The sequence below is a fragment of the Sturnus vulgaris genome, chromosome 11 (assembly GCF_052056855.1).
Source record: "Sturnus vulgaris isolate bStuVul1 chromosome 11, bStuVul1.hap1, whole genome shotgun sequence".
Classification (NCBI taxonomy): Eukaryota; Metazoa; Chordata; class Aves; order Passeriformes; family Sturnidae; genus Sturnus; species Sturnus vulgaris.
Genome location: NC_142253.1, coordinates 4750981 through 4768076, shown reverse-complemented (window position 1 = coordinate 4768076; position 17096 = coordinate 4750981). Strand labels below are relative to the sequence as shown.

At 46.1% G+C, this 17096-nt stretch overlaps 1 protein-coding gene across 3 annotated transcripts in view; it reads right to left on the bottom strand.

The window, feature by feature from the left end:
- The window catches only part of FRMD4B (FERM domain containing 4B), a 77540-nt gene that overhangs the window by 13750 nt on the left and 46694 nt on the right, over positions 1 to 17096 (bottom strand). For all 3 annotated transcript variants that reach the window (XM_088171275.1, XM_088171277.1, XM_088171276.1), the window contains exons 8-11: positions 12569 to 12652; positions 11336 to 11401; positions 10225 to 10282; positions 9244 to 9330 (exon numbers count right to left, since the gene is read on the bottom strand). In XM_088171275.1, the coding sequence (XP_088027401.1) occupies positions 9244 to 9330; positions 10225 to 10282; positions 11336 to 11401; positions 12569 to 12652 (295 nt within the window). The remainder of the gene's footprint in view (positions 1 to 9243; positions 9331 to 10224; positions 10283 to 11335; positions 11402 to 12568; positions 12653 to 17096) is intronic.

Here is a 17096-nt window from a genome sequence, read left to right as displayed (position 1 = left end):
TCCAACAACAGCACGTTTAATTTCATTGCTAGAAGTTCCCAGAGATCTTGGCAGGACAGTTAAAGTCATTTTCTCTCTGATTAAATGCAAAAATCTCTTTACAAAGTAATTTTATAGACAACTATGGTCTACTTCCCTGAGTCAGAACATCTCCAGGGAATGGCAGCAGCTTGGATAAGCCAAGACCTTCCTCTTGTGAAGACATTGTGTGAGACATCTAGTGTGACATTTTTGAGCAAAGGTACAGCATGTACAGAACAACAGCAGCTACAGGAGGAAGCCACCCCCAGCACATCCTCCTGCTAGAAACCCACATATTTCCTGCAAAGTGCCAGCTGGGAGAAGAGATCAAAGTCAGTCAGGGCTTGGCAGCTGCACCCGTGGGATCAGGATTTCATATGAATTTGCTCTCCTTTCACAGCAGCAGCATCAGCCAGCCCCTGGGGATGAGCCATGGGGGGGCTGCATCTTCCCAGCCCAGCTCACAGGTTTAGGCAGCACCACCTCCTGTCCCCTTCTCCAGCAGTGCCAGGGTGCCTGGATGCACATGGGGACCTGTGTGGTGTCCCCAGGGATGTCCCCCTGCCCATGATGGGATCCACAGGAGCAGCAGCACGCTGGAGTTGACATCAGCTGCTTTCCAGAGCTGCAGCCCACATGGAGGTACGGGAGGCGCCTCCATCCAGCTGGGCAGGCAGGGACAGGGTTCAGGGACAGATCAGCCTCTGACATCAGGGATCCAGCCAAGGCATCCAGGCCACCATAGCAACTCCCTCCTTTCCTCACTGGAGTTTTTCCAAAGCCTCCAAGGGTGCAGCCACCACACCAGAAACCCCCAGGACACACAACATTCCTGCTAGCCTCTGCCAAAACCTGACATGTCATGCTACCTCCTACTACACAAGCACTTCAAATTTTGTAAGAAACGACATAATATGCTGTGATGCATCTGAAACATGAATCACACAATGAAACATAACCCAGTGCATTTGTGTTTTGGGGAAAAGATGGCTCTTTCAGCAGCCTTTCCCTCTGTTTAATTAAAACTTTGCTAGGACTACAACTGACTATTAGAGCCTGCTGTAGAAAAAGTGAAGCCAAGTGGAAATGTAATTTACTTGGATAAATAAATTACTTTCTAGACGATTGTGGCAGTTTTCCTCTGTGCTCAAGTAAGTTTGTTTGTCTCACAGCCCTCCTGCCCACTCAGAAGCGCCTCTTTACAACTTCGCACCGAACTCTGAAGATAAATAACTTAGAAACAGGCAAAAGGAAACAACCCGAGCAGTCTGTCAGGACATTGAGCAATAGACTCCTGTGGGTGCTCCAGCAGCGATCCCAGCCGGGATCCCGGCACAGCCCCGGCTTCTTCCCCGCGTCCCGCACTCACCTGGCCGCAGCCCCGATCCCGATCCCAATCCCGGTTTCCCGGCCCCGCCGGGCAGTGTTAGGGGTGGCATGGGCAGGGCAGGGCAGAGCCGAGCCGGCCGTGCCGTCCCTCTGTCCCTCCGTCCTGCCTCTGTGCTGTGGCAGCTTCGCCTCCCACTGCTGACACACGCCTGACATCACCACCCACCCGCTCCGCTGCGACACCTCCCACACCCCTTTCCCCAGGATAAAGGGAAAACCCGACAGCGCAGGGAACGAGCAGGGTTCTGCCGAGGGGCTGCACCTCTCGGAGCACCCCGGGTGTCTGTGGGGACCGGGGGCAGTGTCCTGGGGGCTGCCCGGGGTCCCCGCGGTGCCGTGTCCCGGCCCCGCCAGCCTTGACTCACACCCAGAGGCAACAGGTTGGACCAGAAGCATCATCCCGGCGTTCCCGGCCCGCTCCCACGCTCGTAAAAACCATGGGTGTGCTTCAAACATGACCTCTGGAAAAAACACTGCCTTGCTGCCTCTTATCGTGGCGGGTGATGACTCCCCGTCCCCTTTATCACTTCCTTTGGGTTTTTCCCCTCCGGACGCGCTCGACATTCCCCGAGGGCTGCGGGAGAAAGGGGACACCTGTCCTAAGGTGAGGAGGGTCGCGTTTGGCAGGAGGACAAAATGTAGCAGCCCCAGCACCCGGAGCAGCCTCCTGCCCTATCCTGCAGGAACACAGGGGTCTGTGCAAATCCCACACCAGGATCACTTGTAGTGCGAGAAACGAAAAAAAAAGGCGTTTGCATTTTTAAGAAAACCTGCATGGAATTGCCTCAGGATGTGGGCAGAGCTTTGCCCCATTTCCTCCCCACCCTGTGAGATCCATCCCAGACCAAAAGGAGCTGACGGGCGCCCCAAGCATTCACAGTGGGGTACATTCAGCACAAAGACATCTCTGCCTTCTTGCTCAAAGTCCAGGATAACTCCAGCTGCCCCCTCTGCTGTTCCACAGCAGGAGAGATGGGAATTGGTGTTGTACCCAAGACACCCTTTGCTCTTGAGGACTGAAAAGTGCCCTGACCTCAAACTATCTCGCTTAAGAACAATATAAGCTCCTTAGCTATCACCTCATCTGACAAACCCGCCAAACTCAGGTCCCCGTAAAAAAGGCTGGTGATTAAATGAAGGTTCAGAATAAGTTGTGAGTTAATAATGTTTACACAGATGCACATAAAAATAATCCTGAAAGTATTACAAGTTTCTGCCTAACACGCTTGGATTCATGAAGAAAAGAGGGGAAAAAATGAACTCAATACAAACAAGGACAAAGCAATAAAATAATAACTTTAACTGAAATTTTTCTAACTCGTGGTCAAAAGGAAACACTCAGGAAACAGTCACTGCTCTAGAGATATCCTGCTCCCTTCAAATACTCCCTACCCTGTACAGACATGTTCCTAAGTAATTCCTAATTCAATCTTACCTAAACTACATGCATATTTAAAGACAAAAGAGTGGCAAAAAAAAAATCTGGAAATCTGGAACTGGTTTTTGAGGGCTGGAAGAACAATTAGGAATAATTAAAATGTTTTTGTGGAAGTTTTGCAATGTATGTTCCCTTTACCCAGATGATTAAGTCCACCTGAGCTAATTAATGTTTTCTTAATAGCCTTCCCATCCATGTCGGTTGTCAGATCCTTAAATGCTCCTGAAAACTACTGAGCATCCCAGGGGCTGCCTGTCTGACTCTGAGTACAACTTGGCCTGGTCAAGGTTGTTTTTCTGATTTTTTTTTATTTTTGTAGAAGGTGGAGGTGCAGCTCTGATCACATCTCATTACCCAGGCACCTCTGTGCAGCAGCCAGACTCCTACCACCCAGCTGCTGCTTTTCCAGCCGAGTATAGGCTTCCCTGCATTTCTACTGTGATTGAATTCCAGATACCAAGAGCACTGAACAAAAAGGAATTGCCCTCCATCCCGCACAAAAAGAACAGCAATAGTCTAAGGCAACCCAAAGAGACATGGCACACCTAAACGTTGAAACACCTTAAGAGAAGCAGCAGGATTTTTACCTGGCTGATCTTGCATCTAGTTTTGAATAAAATGCAAGTTTGTCCTGGCCTGACAGCAAGAGTAAACTGGCTCAGAAAAACGGCCCAGTCAGGATCACAGGCAGGAGCTGGCAGAGACCCTGCCCAAAGACACCTGCAGGAGAGCTGCTCAGGCTCCTGGCTCAATATTGCTGTGAGCCTGATGGGTTTTGTTTAAAAATATAATATTTCATTATTTTTTTACAAAGTTTGTTTTTGCAAGGAGGTGAAAATGTGGAGAGCAGCTGAGTGCAGGGGCTGTGTGGCCACATGCTGCTGTACCAGCCCAGGTGCCAGAATTGCACCTGGGATGTTTCCAAGGTTAGGGACTAATTCTGACCAAGAGCTAAATTACCCAGATCTCTGGATTTCCACCCAGGGGGTCTTTGGGTAAGGTCAGCATGGAAGTGCAAGCCATGCCACAGTGTTTGCAGCAGCCTTTCCCTCGGGAAACACTTCCAAAGCACCTTGTGATACGTGCAGTGCCTGCAAGGAGGCTCAGCAAGCAGCACCTCAGGAACTGGCTGGGAACAGCAATCTGCAGACAAATCTGGCAATTCAGAGCAAGGAAACATAAAAGATTTCTGCCCACAGGAATGCACCCCACCCGAAGAGGGAAATTACCACGCTGGCAGCAGCATTGGGAGCAGTGTTTCAGCCCCTCTGCTGCATTCAGCTGTCTGGCATCCTGCCTTCAGCTGGAATCCTGTGTTTCGCTGCTGTGCCTGCCCATGGAGGGAGGCACCTGAGGAGATGGCAGGAGAGCCAAAATGCCCCACCTGCAGCACCTTCTGAGGGAAGGAGGCAGACAGCTCCCACCTGTGCCAGCACATCTTGGCAGAGCTCACCTGCAGGCATCCTTCGTCCCTTAAATATCAAGCCAGTCCTCTAAAAACCTCTTCAATCTTCTTTTTTTCTAATACCTTATGATCCCTTTTTGCCTGCTACTGCCACTAGCACTGGCATCATAAGACAGAGATGTCTCAACATCAAACAGCCCCAAAACGTTTGTGTTTTGCAGCAGGTGACATTCAAGCAACTTTCTGCACATCTGGAAAGAACTGAATTTCAGAGCAGTCTTGTAAAAGCTCTGTGTTTATTTTAAGTAATTATGTGAGCTTAGTATCTTCTATCTAAATCAATGGCTCGGTGAGAAATAAACACCATAAAAGAAATCTCTGCCTAATTAGAGCTGCCTGCTGAGAAGGCTCCTCCAATGCTGCTGTGTCCTGAACTATTCAGCAAAACAGGACAGCAAATTTACATGAAGTAAATGTTTTGCAAGGGAAAACTTTCAGCATCAACTCTTAGATACGCTGAATTAAGAAAGAACTATCATAATACCTCCTCCTCACAGCTCAGGAGCAATGCATCCCAACAAAGAGAAAGTCAGGCAAAAACGTCAGGAAGCTTGCAAGGATGAACAAAGACTTCCTGGACATACTCAGACACAAAAAGACCCCTACAGAGGGTGGGAGAAATACAGAGAAATTGTCCAAGCAGACAGGAGTCTAGTTTGGAAAGCTAAAGCCCTGAAAATATTAAATCCAGCCAGGGATATTGTGAAGGTGATAAGGTACAGGGTGCCCAGAGAAGCTGTGGCTGCCCCTGGATGCCTGGAAGTGTCCCAGGCCAGGTTGGATGGGGTTTGGAGCAACCTGGGATAGTGGAAGGTGTCCCTGCCCCCAGCAGGGAGGTTGAAATGAGATGATCTTTCAACCCACACCATCCTGTGTTAAACATGACCCATTTCAAAACAAGTATATGCTAACAAAAACACTTCTGAGAACACAATGCAGTCAAGACATCAAGCAGCAGAACCAATATTCTTGGACATTTGAAACAATACCACAGCAAGATTAGTTCTCTTCAGATAACATAGTGAATTTATCACAAGGGAGTTGCCCACAGAAACACAATGAAGTGGGAGAACAAGTCAGAGAGCCAGCAAGCTGCCTTCTGCAGCCCTCAGAGGATCCTCACACATTGGCTGAACGCAGAATAAACTCAACTCATGCCTTAATACACCCTTCATTAACAACACATACATTGTTTATCTCGCCAGTGAGAAGAATGGGGCAGAGATAAAGGGAGATCTATTCTGGCTTGAAATGACAGAGTCCTGGGACCTGTTTTATACTTTTCCTAATTGATTCAGAGGATACCAGGGACAGGATCTTGGCATGCCACGCCACAGCAAGCAGGAGGCACTTCTCCAAGCAGGAGGTGACTCTCAATATTAACTGCAACTGTAAGAGAATATGTTTGCAAAGCAGCAGGACTGCAGAGCTAATCCCAGGTCTGAGCTCAAATCTGAACAAGGGTTGCCAAATCCAGTCTGTTTTAATGCCCTGTGAGACTTCAGGATGATAATCAAGTGAGCTCAGTATAACCTCCAGCCAGTGTGGAGCCACTGCTTTTATCTAGAGACAATTTTCATCAATGACACACAAAATAATTCTCCCTTTTCAGTCTGTTAGGAGCTGGAGCACAGTGCTTCCCTCAGCACCTCAGCTGGCAGTCCTGGGGGACAGGTAACACTTGGGCTTTGCCAGAAACTGCTCCCGAAGCAATACAAGCTCCCAGGAGTGACTTGGAGCAACAAAACTCCCTTGTCCAAACCATCTCTGGTCAACGAGCAAAATATTAATAAGCTGGAGCCAAACCTCCCTAGGCAGCTGTACACAGCCAGACAGCCAGGGCAGGTTCTCCAGGTCCAGCTCTGAGTCCCAGAGCAGCCTCCCCAACACCACAGGCTCCCCTGGCAGATGGTGACACAGAGCCCAGGGTGATAGGATCTGCAGATTGCCTCACCCAGGCCTCTCCTGCAAGTTGCTTCCTGTGAGGAGCTCTCAGCCCTGGACTTCATGCACTGGTGTTGCTCCAATAACAAAACCTTAGGATAACCACTGTGCTCCAAGGCTCGGATTTAGGTGTCTTTGCCTGGAGACCTACTTGGGTAAAGCCAAAAGATTTCACTTTTTGAAAAGGGTGATTGTATTTCTTTGGCTTTAACTGACCCTCCATTAACGGGTGCAGCTAATAGATACTTATATATATTATTAATAGTAAAATTTTATTCTAAATATGGACTTGGCTCTTGCAAGATGCCTATGATTCTATGGTGAAGCAAATACATCTGACAGCACTAAAGAAAAGACATGGGAGCAGAATAAATCCCCAGGTGTGAATTCACTGGGGCAGAGGCACCAATTCCTTTTAAAAGCCTCCCATCCAAAATGCTGCAGCTTTCCCACCACAACCAGTATCAGAGAGGCTTGCACACCCAGAGATCCCTTGTAGCTTTAAAATTTGGGAAGGCCAGCTCAGTCTCCATTAGACCTGGACTCAGCCTTTCCCTCTTATTATTCTCTATCTATTAATCAGCTGCATGTATATTTAAACATCACCAACTGGAGAAGTGGAGCATAATGAGGATGCTCTTTCCCAGATGGCTAGGGATAAACACAACAGCAGTTTTGATCCATAGCATAAACAGCTGGATAACACCAGCACACGGCAGTTGTGAGTTTGGCTCCGTTCCCAAAAAGCAAAGCAAGAAAATTCTGCTAAATCCAGCAAAACTAGCACCACTGCTCCAAAAGATAGGAATAGTTTACATGCCTATTCCCCTCCTGCCTGCTGCTCCACAGACTTCTGGGAAATTTAGGCAAGCTGTACATATCCTTCTTTCTCTGAAATAAATTCTGATACATTCATAAATATGACCAAACAACAATGCTGACTGAAAGGAACTTCTGCCTGCTGCATCACAGGGCTACAGTTACACTGAAAGAAGCAGCAGTATCTCAGCATTTTAACTCTAAACCCAAGTTTGGATGTGGATGCCCCTCTAGACCTGATGTCTGCTTTTCCTCCCAAAAGTGTTCTGACTCTAATCACTTACCAAAGTGCACTTCTGTATTTCAAACCCTGAAACATTTTTCATATAAATAAACTCTTTGTATATTTAGCCACTCGTTAAAGGCAGTCATGGCTCAGGACAGGCTGTGGCTTACATTGTTTGTGTTCCTTTATACTGACACCAGAAAAATCCTGAAGGATACTACAGCCATATCCGTCCCCACAGTTTCAATGAGCTTACTGTAATTAAATCTTCCACCTGCATTTAGGCTCCTCTCTCTCACCTTCCCTTTTAATCTCTATCCTCTGTTGTACAATTATAATTTCAGTGAAGCCAAAAACTATTCTCATTTCCACTGTAATATTTCCACTTCTGAGATGACCTCTGGTTTTTGTTTTATTTTTCTTAAGCACAACTCCTGCTGCATTCAAAGACAACGCCTCGGAACTAACTGTTGCAGGGTGTGACTTGGTATCTGGGCCCTGCTGACCTTAAAAAATTTTCTTAATCTGCCTGGTTGACGTTGTAAACTGAAATCCCACAAGCATAAAAAATGCTTGGCGAAGCAATGCTTCCAGCCAGGCAGGCTCCATTTTCTTGGAGAGCGCTGCTGGTCACAGCTGGACATCCTGGCTGCAGAATGATCCTTTCCTGGCTGGAAAATCTTATAGATATTGCCTAAAATCAGTGAAGTGCTCAAGGGCAAGAGGACCTCCTTGATGCTCTCCTTTGCCATTCAATGGCTTCATCAAGTTCACTCGATTTACAAAGGGTTCCTCTTGTGTTACTGTCTTGTAGTGCAGGCATGGGAAGAGACACTTGGGATAAAACTCTTTATTTTACTGAACAAAGCAAAGGAAGGACATGAGAGCTCACCCTTGGACACACAAGTACATAAACACACCAAAAGAAACCAAGTCAAAAGAGAAAAAGAGAAGATCAAGTTGGAAGCTTGAAGGGGGGATTACTCTTTATTAAGGAAGTTTAAGCTGTACTTTTTGGCACCAATACACTAAACAATATCATTTTGCAAATGTAAAAATTCCCTGGCGGGGAGCACAACTTCATGTGAACTCCTGCCCAGATCATTCCAGGGGAAAGAAGAACAGCAAACTCCCAGGTCTCCATCCCCTCGTGGCTTAGATGTTTCAATGAAGACATGACCAGAAATGATGACAGCCCCAGCAGGAGCAGCCCTGGGGGTTAAATAACCCTTCAAAGACTTTCAGGGCTCAGTCACAAGAACACACATGTGGCTACAGGATGGGTGGAGTTCCCACCACCCCATGCCTTGGGTGCCTGCTGGGTTTCCAAGGCTGCTGTCTGGGCTCTGAGGGAGCCAGCAGAACAAGGCAGGACCCTCTGCCCTGCTCCAACAGCACAGGAGGGTGTGGGCAGAGCTCACTCTGCAGCAGACACACTGGAAAATAATAGGTTGGAGAAGAATGATCTCCAATACATGGCATTTATTCTCAATTCCCCCTCAGAATTTATGGAAACACACTGTTGCTTCAACAAGCCTTCAATTTCACTCAGTTCCCCTCGCACTCTGCCTGTATCAGTGGAGCCTTTTATGCTTCATGCACAAAAAAACCCCACCTACAAAAGTGAAGTGAAAACAGTGCCCAAGTACATGGCCTGGTAGAAACACAACTGTCTCCTATTTCTGTAGTTATCCCTGGGGGCTGCCAAAATTCCCATCCTGAGACCACCAAACTCAAGACACACAAGCCAAAGCTCCCAAAGGGAGTTTCCACTATCTAGGAGAGATTTACTGCCTCAGTGCCAGCAGAAATCTCCTTCTGCCTCCAGCTTTTGGTCTTTTGCCCACCAGTCTAATAAGCAATAACTTAAAAGAGTATATTCTGACATGCAACACCATACCATGTTCTCCCCACAAAAAAATCAGATGCAAAAAAACTTACTTTTCTGGGCTTAACTTTGTCTTGTAAGTCGTACTGGCCAATTCCTTTGTAACTTATTCCAAGCCACCACGGGATTCCTTGTTTATCCTGAAAAATGGATGTCTGCATCAACCAAGAGCTACTTAAGAATTAGGCAATTCCAAGATTACAGTCCTTTTCACTCTGCGACAAGTACAAGTAGGTACAGAACAAAGATTTTTCTGGCAAACAAATTGAGGTGAAGTGGATTTTTGGGGTGAATGTGGAAACTTTCTCCCTCTGCCTTCTGAGGCAGAGGCACAAAATCAGGTGGTGGCTGTGCAAAGTGGGCAGAAAAGCAACAGTGCTGCTGAAACAATGGGGTGTCACTGGCTGGAGAAGTGGCTGTGAAGGGAAAGGACAGGGGACAGAAAAAAAACTGTGGCCAATGACTGCATCCACTAAATTCAGGCATGGGCAGCCACAGGAGGAAACATCAGCACAAAACATCAGCTTCTCAGGTACCACAGTCTCACAAGTAAGGAGACATCTCTGCTGAGCTCTTCGGCACAGAACGCTTTGGCCCCAGCTCTGCTCTACAAGTGAGAATAAATGGTGTATTTCCGTCACTCTCCAAAAATATTTCTCAGCATTTCCCCACTCCAAGCACGCACCACTAATCACTTGCCACTTAGGAGGAGCTCTTTCCCACATTTTATTTTTCTAATCTTGATTAATGTCTCTGGGGAAACTATTAACTGCTTCAGGTCTAGAAGTGATATCCAGTTTAATTAAGATGATAGGAATTTAGCTCCTGATAGGATTACATACGGTTTTACAAAGATTCCTTTCTGCTCTCTGGAAACAATTTCTCAAGTACATTGAATGGGGAAAAATAACAGAGGTTGAAAAATGCAGGGTTTCATCCTGATAGAAGAGCACTGAATCATCCAACTGCTCCTTTAGGAATGCAATCCCACATAATAAGCTCAGCAATCACATTATCTATAGGCAGTTACTGACCTTTACTCCATAGTAATGAACTCCATATGTTGGCAAAGCTTCTACCACTTTCATGTACCTGCAGACAGATTTATAGCATATCAGATTATTTTCTCTGGAGGGAGTATTATCTATTAACATATTTTTTTCACACATACATCCAGGACACGTCATTTATCATTAGCATATTTTGAAGGCCTTCATAACTGAAGGCCCATGTTTTCAGAAAAAACTTAGCATGTTGGCTTGGGGGAAGATGGGGTATTTTGGCCCAGCTAAAGCAAAAGGAAAATCTCTCATACAACAGAGCATTCAATCTCTTATCAGAAGATCATAGAACTGAAAGCAAAAATTCTGAACTGAACATGTGAGCCTTTTGGGAAACGCTGGCAGTAAAGACCTGCCCATAATTATTCCATTATGGAGCTCTGGTTACAAAGGATAGACTCCAAATCAATGTGTTTATGCCATTGTACAACTGTTTCATGAGGCAATTCAGAAAACCACTGAACAGACCATTTTTCCCTTGTTCCTACTGAAAAAAGACCACAGATTATTGAAAGAGATTTACAGGCACTGAGGTACATGAGCAAAACTGTAAGGAGTCTGCACTGTGCAGCCATGGCCATCATCTCAAACATCTCATAACACATCCTACTGCATCTGCTTGTAGGAAGAACAGTAAATATTAATGGCAAATGAAAAATACAATTCCACAGGCTCAGGGGGCAGCTTGGAAGACCTTGATGTTTTGAAAGCCAAATTCTGAACATTCCAGAATTTCTTAACAATACTTAGGGTAACACACACCCTTGAGAGTTTGGAGTGAAAATTAATTGATGGCAAGCAAGGTATGGAGAAGAGTCTTCCAAATAAAGTAAGATCCAAACAATTTCTTTTGTATTTGAGGTACCCAAATGACTACACAAATGCTGAACTGCAAGCCTGTGAAATGTGAGACTTCAGATAATTCTACTTTGCAATGTAACTCAATAAAAAGAATCTGACAGATACAAATGACATCATTTACAGGCAGTAATGACCCAAACAGTCTGCCTTGCCACTTCTCAACAAAAAAAAGAAGAGAAAAGTAAAAATATCATCTTCACAAATTAACAAGTGTCATACTCACTGAACAATGGCTTGTCCTCTGGTCAGACCTTTAATTTGTGTATAATGTTCAATTACTCTGTCCTCACTGCAAACCAAGCACAAAACCCAATTTAGAGGCTCAGTGACTTTGTTCATGTGTGACGGCATCTGTCGAAGCCCAGCCACCTGCTCAGCATGCAGAGAAGGGACCCTCTGCATGTTTCTTGCTCTAGTTTACATTCTGGTTCTTGCTGATTTCTTTCCCACCCTTCATTAGGCAGCGTGGAGCTGCCTGGCTGATCCCCACCATCACATCCTGCCTTCTACACTAATTAACGAACCATTTCAGATCAGCCTGTTCTGCTGCAGAAGAATGGTGCTAATTGTGTAAATTCATCTTCACGTTCTAAAGGACCCAAACTTCAAAGGCTGGTTAATGCTCCATATGTAAGACAGAAGAAGTTAAACCAGAGCTGTTTTCAGTCCCGTGTATTTTTTCCCCCTGACATTTCACAGGTGAAAAAAACCATAGAATTGTCAGCAATGACCTTTTTGCATTTTTCCTGTTACATATTTCAACATTTTGTTTTGGAGGAATGTGAAATAAAATATGCATTTCTGTGTCAGACACTTGAAAGCAAAAAAAAAAACCAGCAGTATTCATTCAGAGACAAACAAATAATAAGCAAGCATGGTACACTTGAAAATCCATCACGTACACATCAAGCCTAAAAAAACAAAACAAATGAGGGAATTTGCACAAAGGGCATAAATTCCAAGGAAACAATATCACTGATTCATCCTAAATGCTGGGTTCCTTTACAGCAAATTCAAGCCCCAGAACTGGAACTTTCTCTTGCCAGCCTTTCTAGATTATTTTCTTCCCCTGTCCTGAGAGCTGGGTGGGCAGCTGGCAGCCAGCAAAGGTCAGCTCACCACAAAGGCTTCACTGTGTGACAGATGAAGACCGAGGTGCTCTCTGCAAACCCAGGCTTGGCTGGAGCTCAGACTTCAGCTCCTTCTATTGCAGGGTCCCCACATACTCTGATCCAGCAGTTTCTGAGACAGCAACTTAATTTAAGCAGACTTTCAAGGAGGAATTTGCATCAGATCTTACATAATTTATAATCTTCTAAAAACTGGAAATGCTTGAACATAAGCAATTAACTCTATGTCCTGGGCTGAAAACTTTTAGAAGTTTGCAGACTACTTAAAAGTCATCTTGTTGTTATCATTCATAGCAATGATTTACATTTTAAATTAAACTGCTCACCAGTAAGCAAGTGATGGATGCTCCTGCAGTGTCTTGGTAGGAAAGACAGGCAGTGTCTTCAGGTCTTTTCTAGCGTTCTCATCACTGGAAAAGCAAATATGGCCCAGAGTCAGTGCTAGTGAATCAGAGATGGACTCATTAGTTTGGGCAGAAGGAAGGGGCTGTATTTGCTGCTCATGATCGTGGCGTGTTGCCCCATGCCAGGCTGTCATAGCAACGTAACTCTAGAGGCCCTCTCACATGACAGTGATGGATATGGTGTCATGCAGGCTCATTATACACACGTGATGCTCAGGCCACCACCGTATCAATATTTATTCTGCACACCCTCACCCTGTTTGCTGAGTGCAGAACGAGCCCTGGAACAGCTGCAGGAAAGCCTCTGCCCAAATGTAAGGCTTGCAGTGCTAAGTTTGGCTATGTCTTTAACAAAACATTTCATGGAGCAGTGTGGTATTCGTTAAATCTCAGAGTTTAACACTGATGTGATTCAAAACAAAGGGTTTCAGTTCATATGCTTTAAAACACTTTCAGTGAAAATAGCTCTCCTGAACTGCCCATTGTATAGAAAGTTCAAATATTCTCAACTCTAGGCCCAACCTGAAATGAAATACAGAGGGGTTCAAGTACATGAATGCAATCTGTCATGACAAAACCCCGGCGGAATATTTTAAAACCCATTTCCAGGCATCAGTAAAACGGCTCATACTTTCTCCTCACACGGTCCATTAATTAATCAGCTGAAACCTGCACGCCCCATCTCGGCAGGATTTCTGCGTGCCTGCGCAGCAGCGCCAGCAAGCACCAACACGACTTTTCTATGCAAAGAATGCACCAGTCACGTCCATCAGCATCTGCCTCAACTTTGTCCAGGCTTTCCTTCAAGGTGTTTTTCTGCTCCCAAACTGCCTTCTCATCAGACTGAACTATTAGTTTTCATTAGAGTTCTCATCAGAGCTACGTCCCCCTTTGCCTCCACCCAATTCCACACTCTGAGTGTCCCTGGAGTGCATCCATGGGCACTGAGGATGGAGCTCTGCACATGGAGGGCACAGCACACCCCACTCCAGCATTCCATCTCCCAGATGCCACAGGGGATGAAAGGTTTTGGGCTAATTGCTCTGCAAGGCTCTTCCCCAGCCCTGACAATGAACCTCAGCCCTGAGCAAGGGGGACCACCTCTGGGGACGAGGAAACAGTTCAATCAACAGCCTATTTATTCTGCAATGTCTTTGATGAAGCTGCCAAGAAGGGGTCAATTAGCACCGAGGAGTGCTGGTTGCTGCACTCTTCTGCCAGGAATATCCATTTTTCTTTGCAAGCTGGCCAGCACCCAAGTGTCACAAACAGGGACAGCTGGATAGAAAATCAAGATCTCTCCTTCCAGCGCTCAAATACAGCCAGTGCTCACAAAAGCTGAGTTTTATTCAACCCTTTACAAGCCCATTTTGATGGGATCAAAAGGCTGCAGGACATCTCAGCTTGCAGAGAGAAGGTAGATTACCAGGGGCTTGTAGGGTCACATGGAAATGCAGACAGAGCACGCCCTCCCTGAGGCCTCAGAAACCAGAGCAAAGAACAAAAAATAACACCCCATAACAACAAAACAAGCCCTGAGCAACCTGGCCTGAATGAACTCCCTCTTGAAGCTGGAGGGTTTGGCCCGATGACCTCCTAAGGTCCTGTCCAACTTCAATCACAGACTCACAGGATAATTGATTATTAAACCACGATTTTTCCTCCTATTTTTAAACCTGACTCATCACTGCAATGGCTGCTCTAGCAGGCAGAGTTGGCAGGGAACTACAGTGAAGTAGGAGAGGCTTTAGAAGGAAGTACTAACAAAATAGCTCATTTTTCCCAAACAAAAGGGCTGTTTCTGTAAATGTAGATTCTCAGCCCCGCAGCATTCATGATCAGAGGTTTAACGGGTGGTCATTAAGCCCCTATTTAGAAACCTGGTGGTAAGGGCTGAGGCAATAAGGGCTGAGCTCTGGCAGAGGCAGCTGGGTACAGGGGACAGCTGACACCCAGCTGTCACCACCACACATGGGTGAGAGAGGTCCCAAACTCTCTCTCACCAACCCTTACAGCACCAGGAGCTTCCCCATCACCAAGAGGCTGCAGAAATGCCACAAATCCTGGCAGCTGCATCTCCCACCCTCTGAAATGCCACCTTCTGCAACATTTGTGTCCTCCAACAGTGCTACTCGCCTTCCTGTTTGGATTTTGGTCCCCTCACCTCTTCAGATCTGGCTGAGAAGCAACTCTATCCTCATCAATGCCAAAACAAGGGTGATAGTTAAGCCTGAGTGATGAGTAGCAGCTCATCAATATGGAAATGTCTACCCCAAATTTAAATTTTGAGGGCCAGCCAGCAAACCCGCCTGTGAGCAGGGCCTCTGGGCTCTGAGCTGGGACACTCAGTGATCAAAGGGCTGTCACCACGTCTGTGCCATGACAGGGGGCACGTCCCTGCAGCACTGACCCAGAGCCACAGCCCTGCTGCAGACTGTCAGCAGGCAGGGGCCACGGAGCTGTGACAATTTACAGCAGAGCTGGGCCCCCTCTCTTCTTCTGCCAACCTACAAACCCATCCAATTTCCTGCAAGAGCAGAGAATACACTGATTTTATGAGACAAAATTGGCCCTGGGACCTGTCTTCCTGACAGGTCCCACACCTTGAGGTTCAGACACCATCCCATCCACATGCACTGAGAGAAGTCCACCAAAATGGACTTATAAGGCTTGAAACTCTGAGAAGCAACATGAGAATTTTTTTTCTTCCCGCATAATTGTAAGATCAAGCATGAAACAATCCTAGAAAAATGTAAAAGACCTGGGAGAGACAGGGCACAACTCCTTGTGCACTGGATGCCTTCAGACAGTGCAGGCTGGCACGCAGCAGCCTGGATCTGCTGACTGCACGCCCCAGGATTAGCATTTAGGATGATTCACGGCTTCAGGGATAATAAGAACCTCAAATGGTCCTCCCCCTCCTTCCAGAGTCCATTATCACTTCATCTGCACCAAGCAAGTCTCCCCTTGACCTTCGGGATCACTTTCCCAAGCCCTCCGAGACCCAGCCGCTCCCCAGAGGTGACAACTCCCGATAGCAGGAGCGAGGTTTGAATTATGACCTGTTCCTGTTTGGTTTCACAAGGACCACGAGACGATAGAGCAATCCCAGGGCAGACAGCCCCGGCTCCAGATGTCCCACCATCCCCATTATCTCCAGCCAAACAGCCAGTGCTGTATCTGGCACGTCCATGGTGGGTTCCCACCAGGAGGAGGACGTGGCTGTCGGGACAGGGAGGCACAGCTTGCATTTAATCTGACCCCTGATACAGAGGGGGTTTCTGGACTGGTGGTTTTTGGCATAATTTCAATACATAAACTGCCCCGAGTTAATGGGACTGAACATTTTTTGGCAAAAGGTTTGTTTATTCCCCAGGAGAAGAATATAGGAAACTCTCATCTGAAGTATTTTTCCACTATGGAGGAGAATTAAACAAAAGCAGCAGACAGACCCTTTCCTTCCTATTCCACCCTCTAAACAGGAGTTTTCTCTCTGGCAGATACAAAGCAGAACTTGAATGAATTTGGGCAATGCAAATGGAAATAATGAAAATCTGCATAAAAGCCTCTTCTTACCAAACCTCAACTTGCACTCCTGGTACTGCCCATAATTAATTCTCTGTCCCAACATGATCAAACGTTGGGCAAGATGCTGTCCCCAGCACGCCCTGCTCGTCAGTGCTAGGTCTGTGGAGAGGGAAGGCAGCTTGACTCTAAAATAGCCAGTAAAAATATTTAATCATGTACCATACTATCGACAGGGCTTCCCACTTGAAACTATCTCCAGCAGAAAAACAGGACCAACCTCATGAGCTTCCTACAGCTCTCTGACTTTACAGTGAAATTTTAGGCATCTTACTAAAACCTGCACCAGAAATCCATGAAGGAACCAAGCCAGACCATTATGGCATGCTCTGACTAGAGCACATTACTGAAAATTAAAAAAGAGTTACATATTTATGCCCCCAGAAAGTACATCTGACAGCTTGTAATGGAGTGATACAACACTCCCTGCCAGGCAAAGATTTACAGAACTGTGCTAATTAGGACCATTTGTCAATAGTTTTCCCTGTACCCACTGTCAGAAACCAGTTTATGCCCCTTGCTAACGCAGGTAAGAGCTTAGATGGAGTAAGATGTGGTTAATGAGATTAACAAAACATGAAGAGCAAGTGACACACCCAGCAGCAAAAGCCATATATTGGACTACAGCATAGAAGCTTATCAGCTCACAAATTCTTTGTAAATATTAACAAGTCGATGAGGACAGGACTTCAGACAACTCTTAACTGACTAAAGCAAGGGCAGGTTTGTCTGCCTCTGCTGAATCGTGTTTATAATACGTTATAAGGTACAAATTTATCAGTAGGGAAAATGCTTTTTATAGCAGCTTTCCTCTATTCTTGGACCCTCTTGACCTCACACAAATACCTTCTCTTGTGTTGCTACA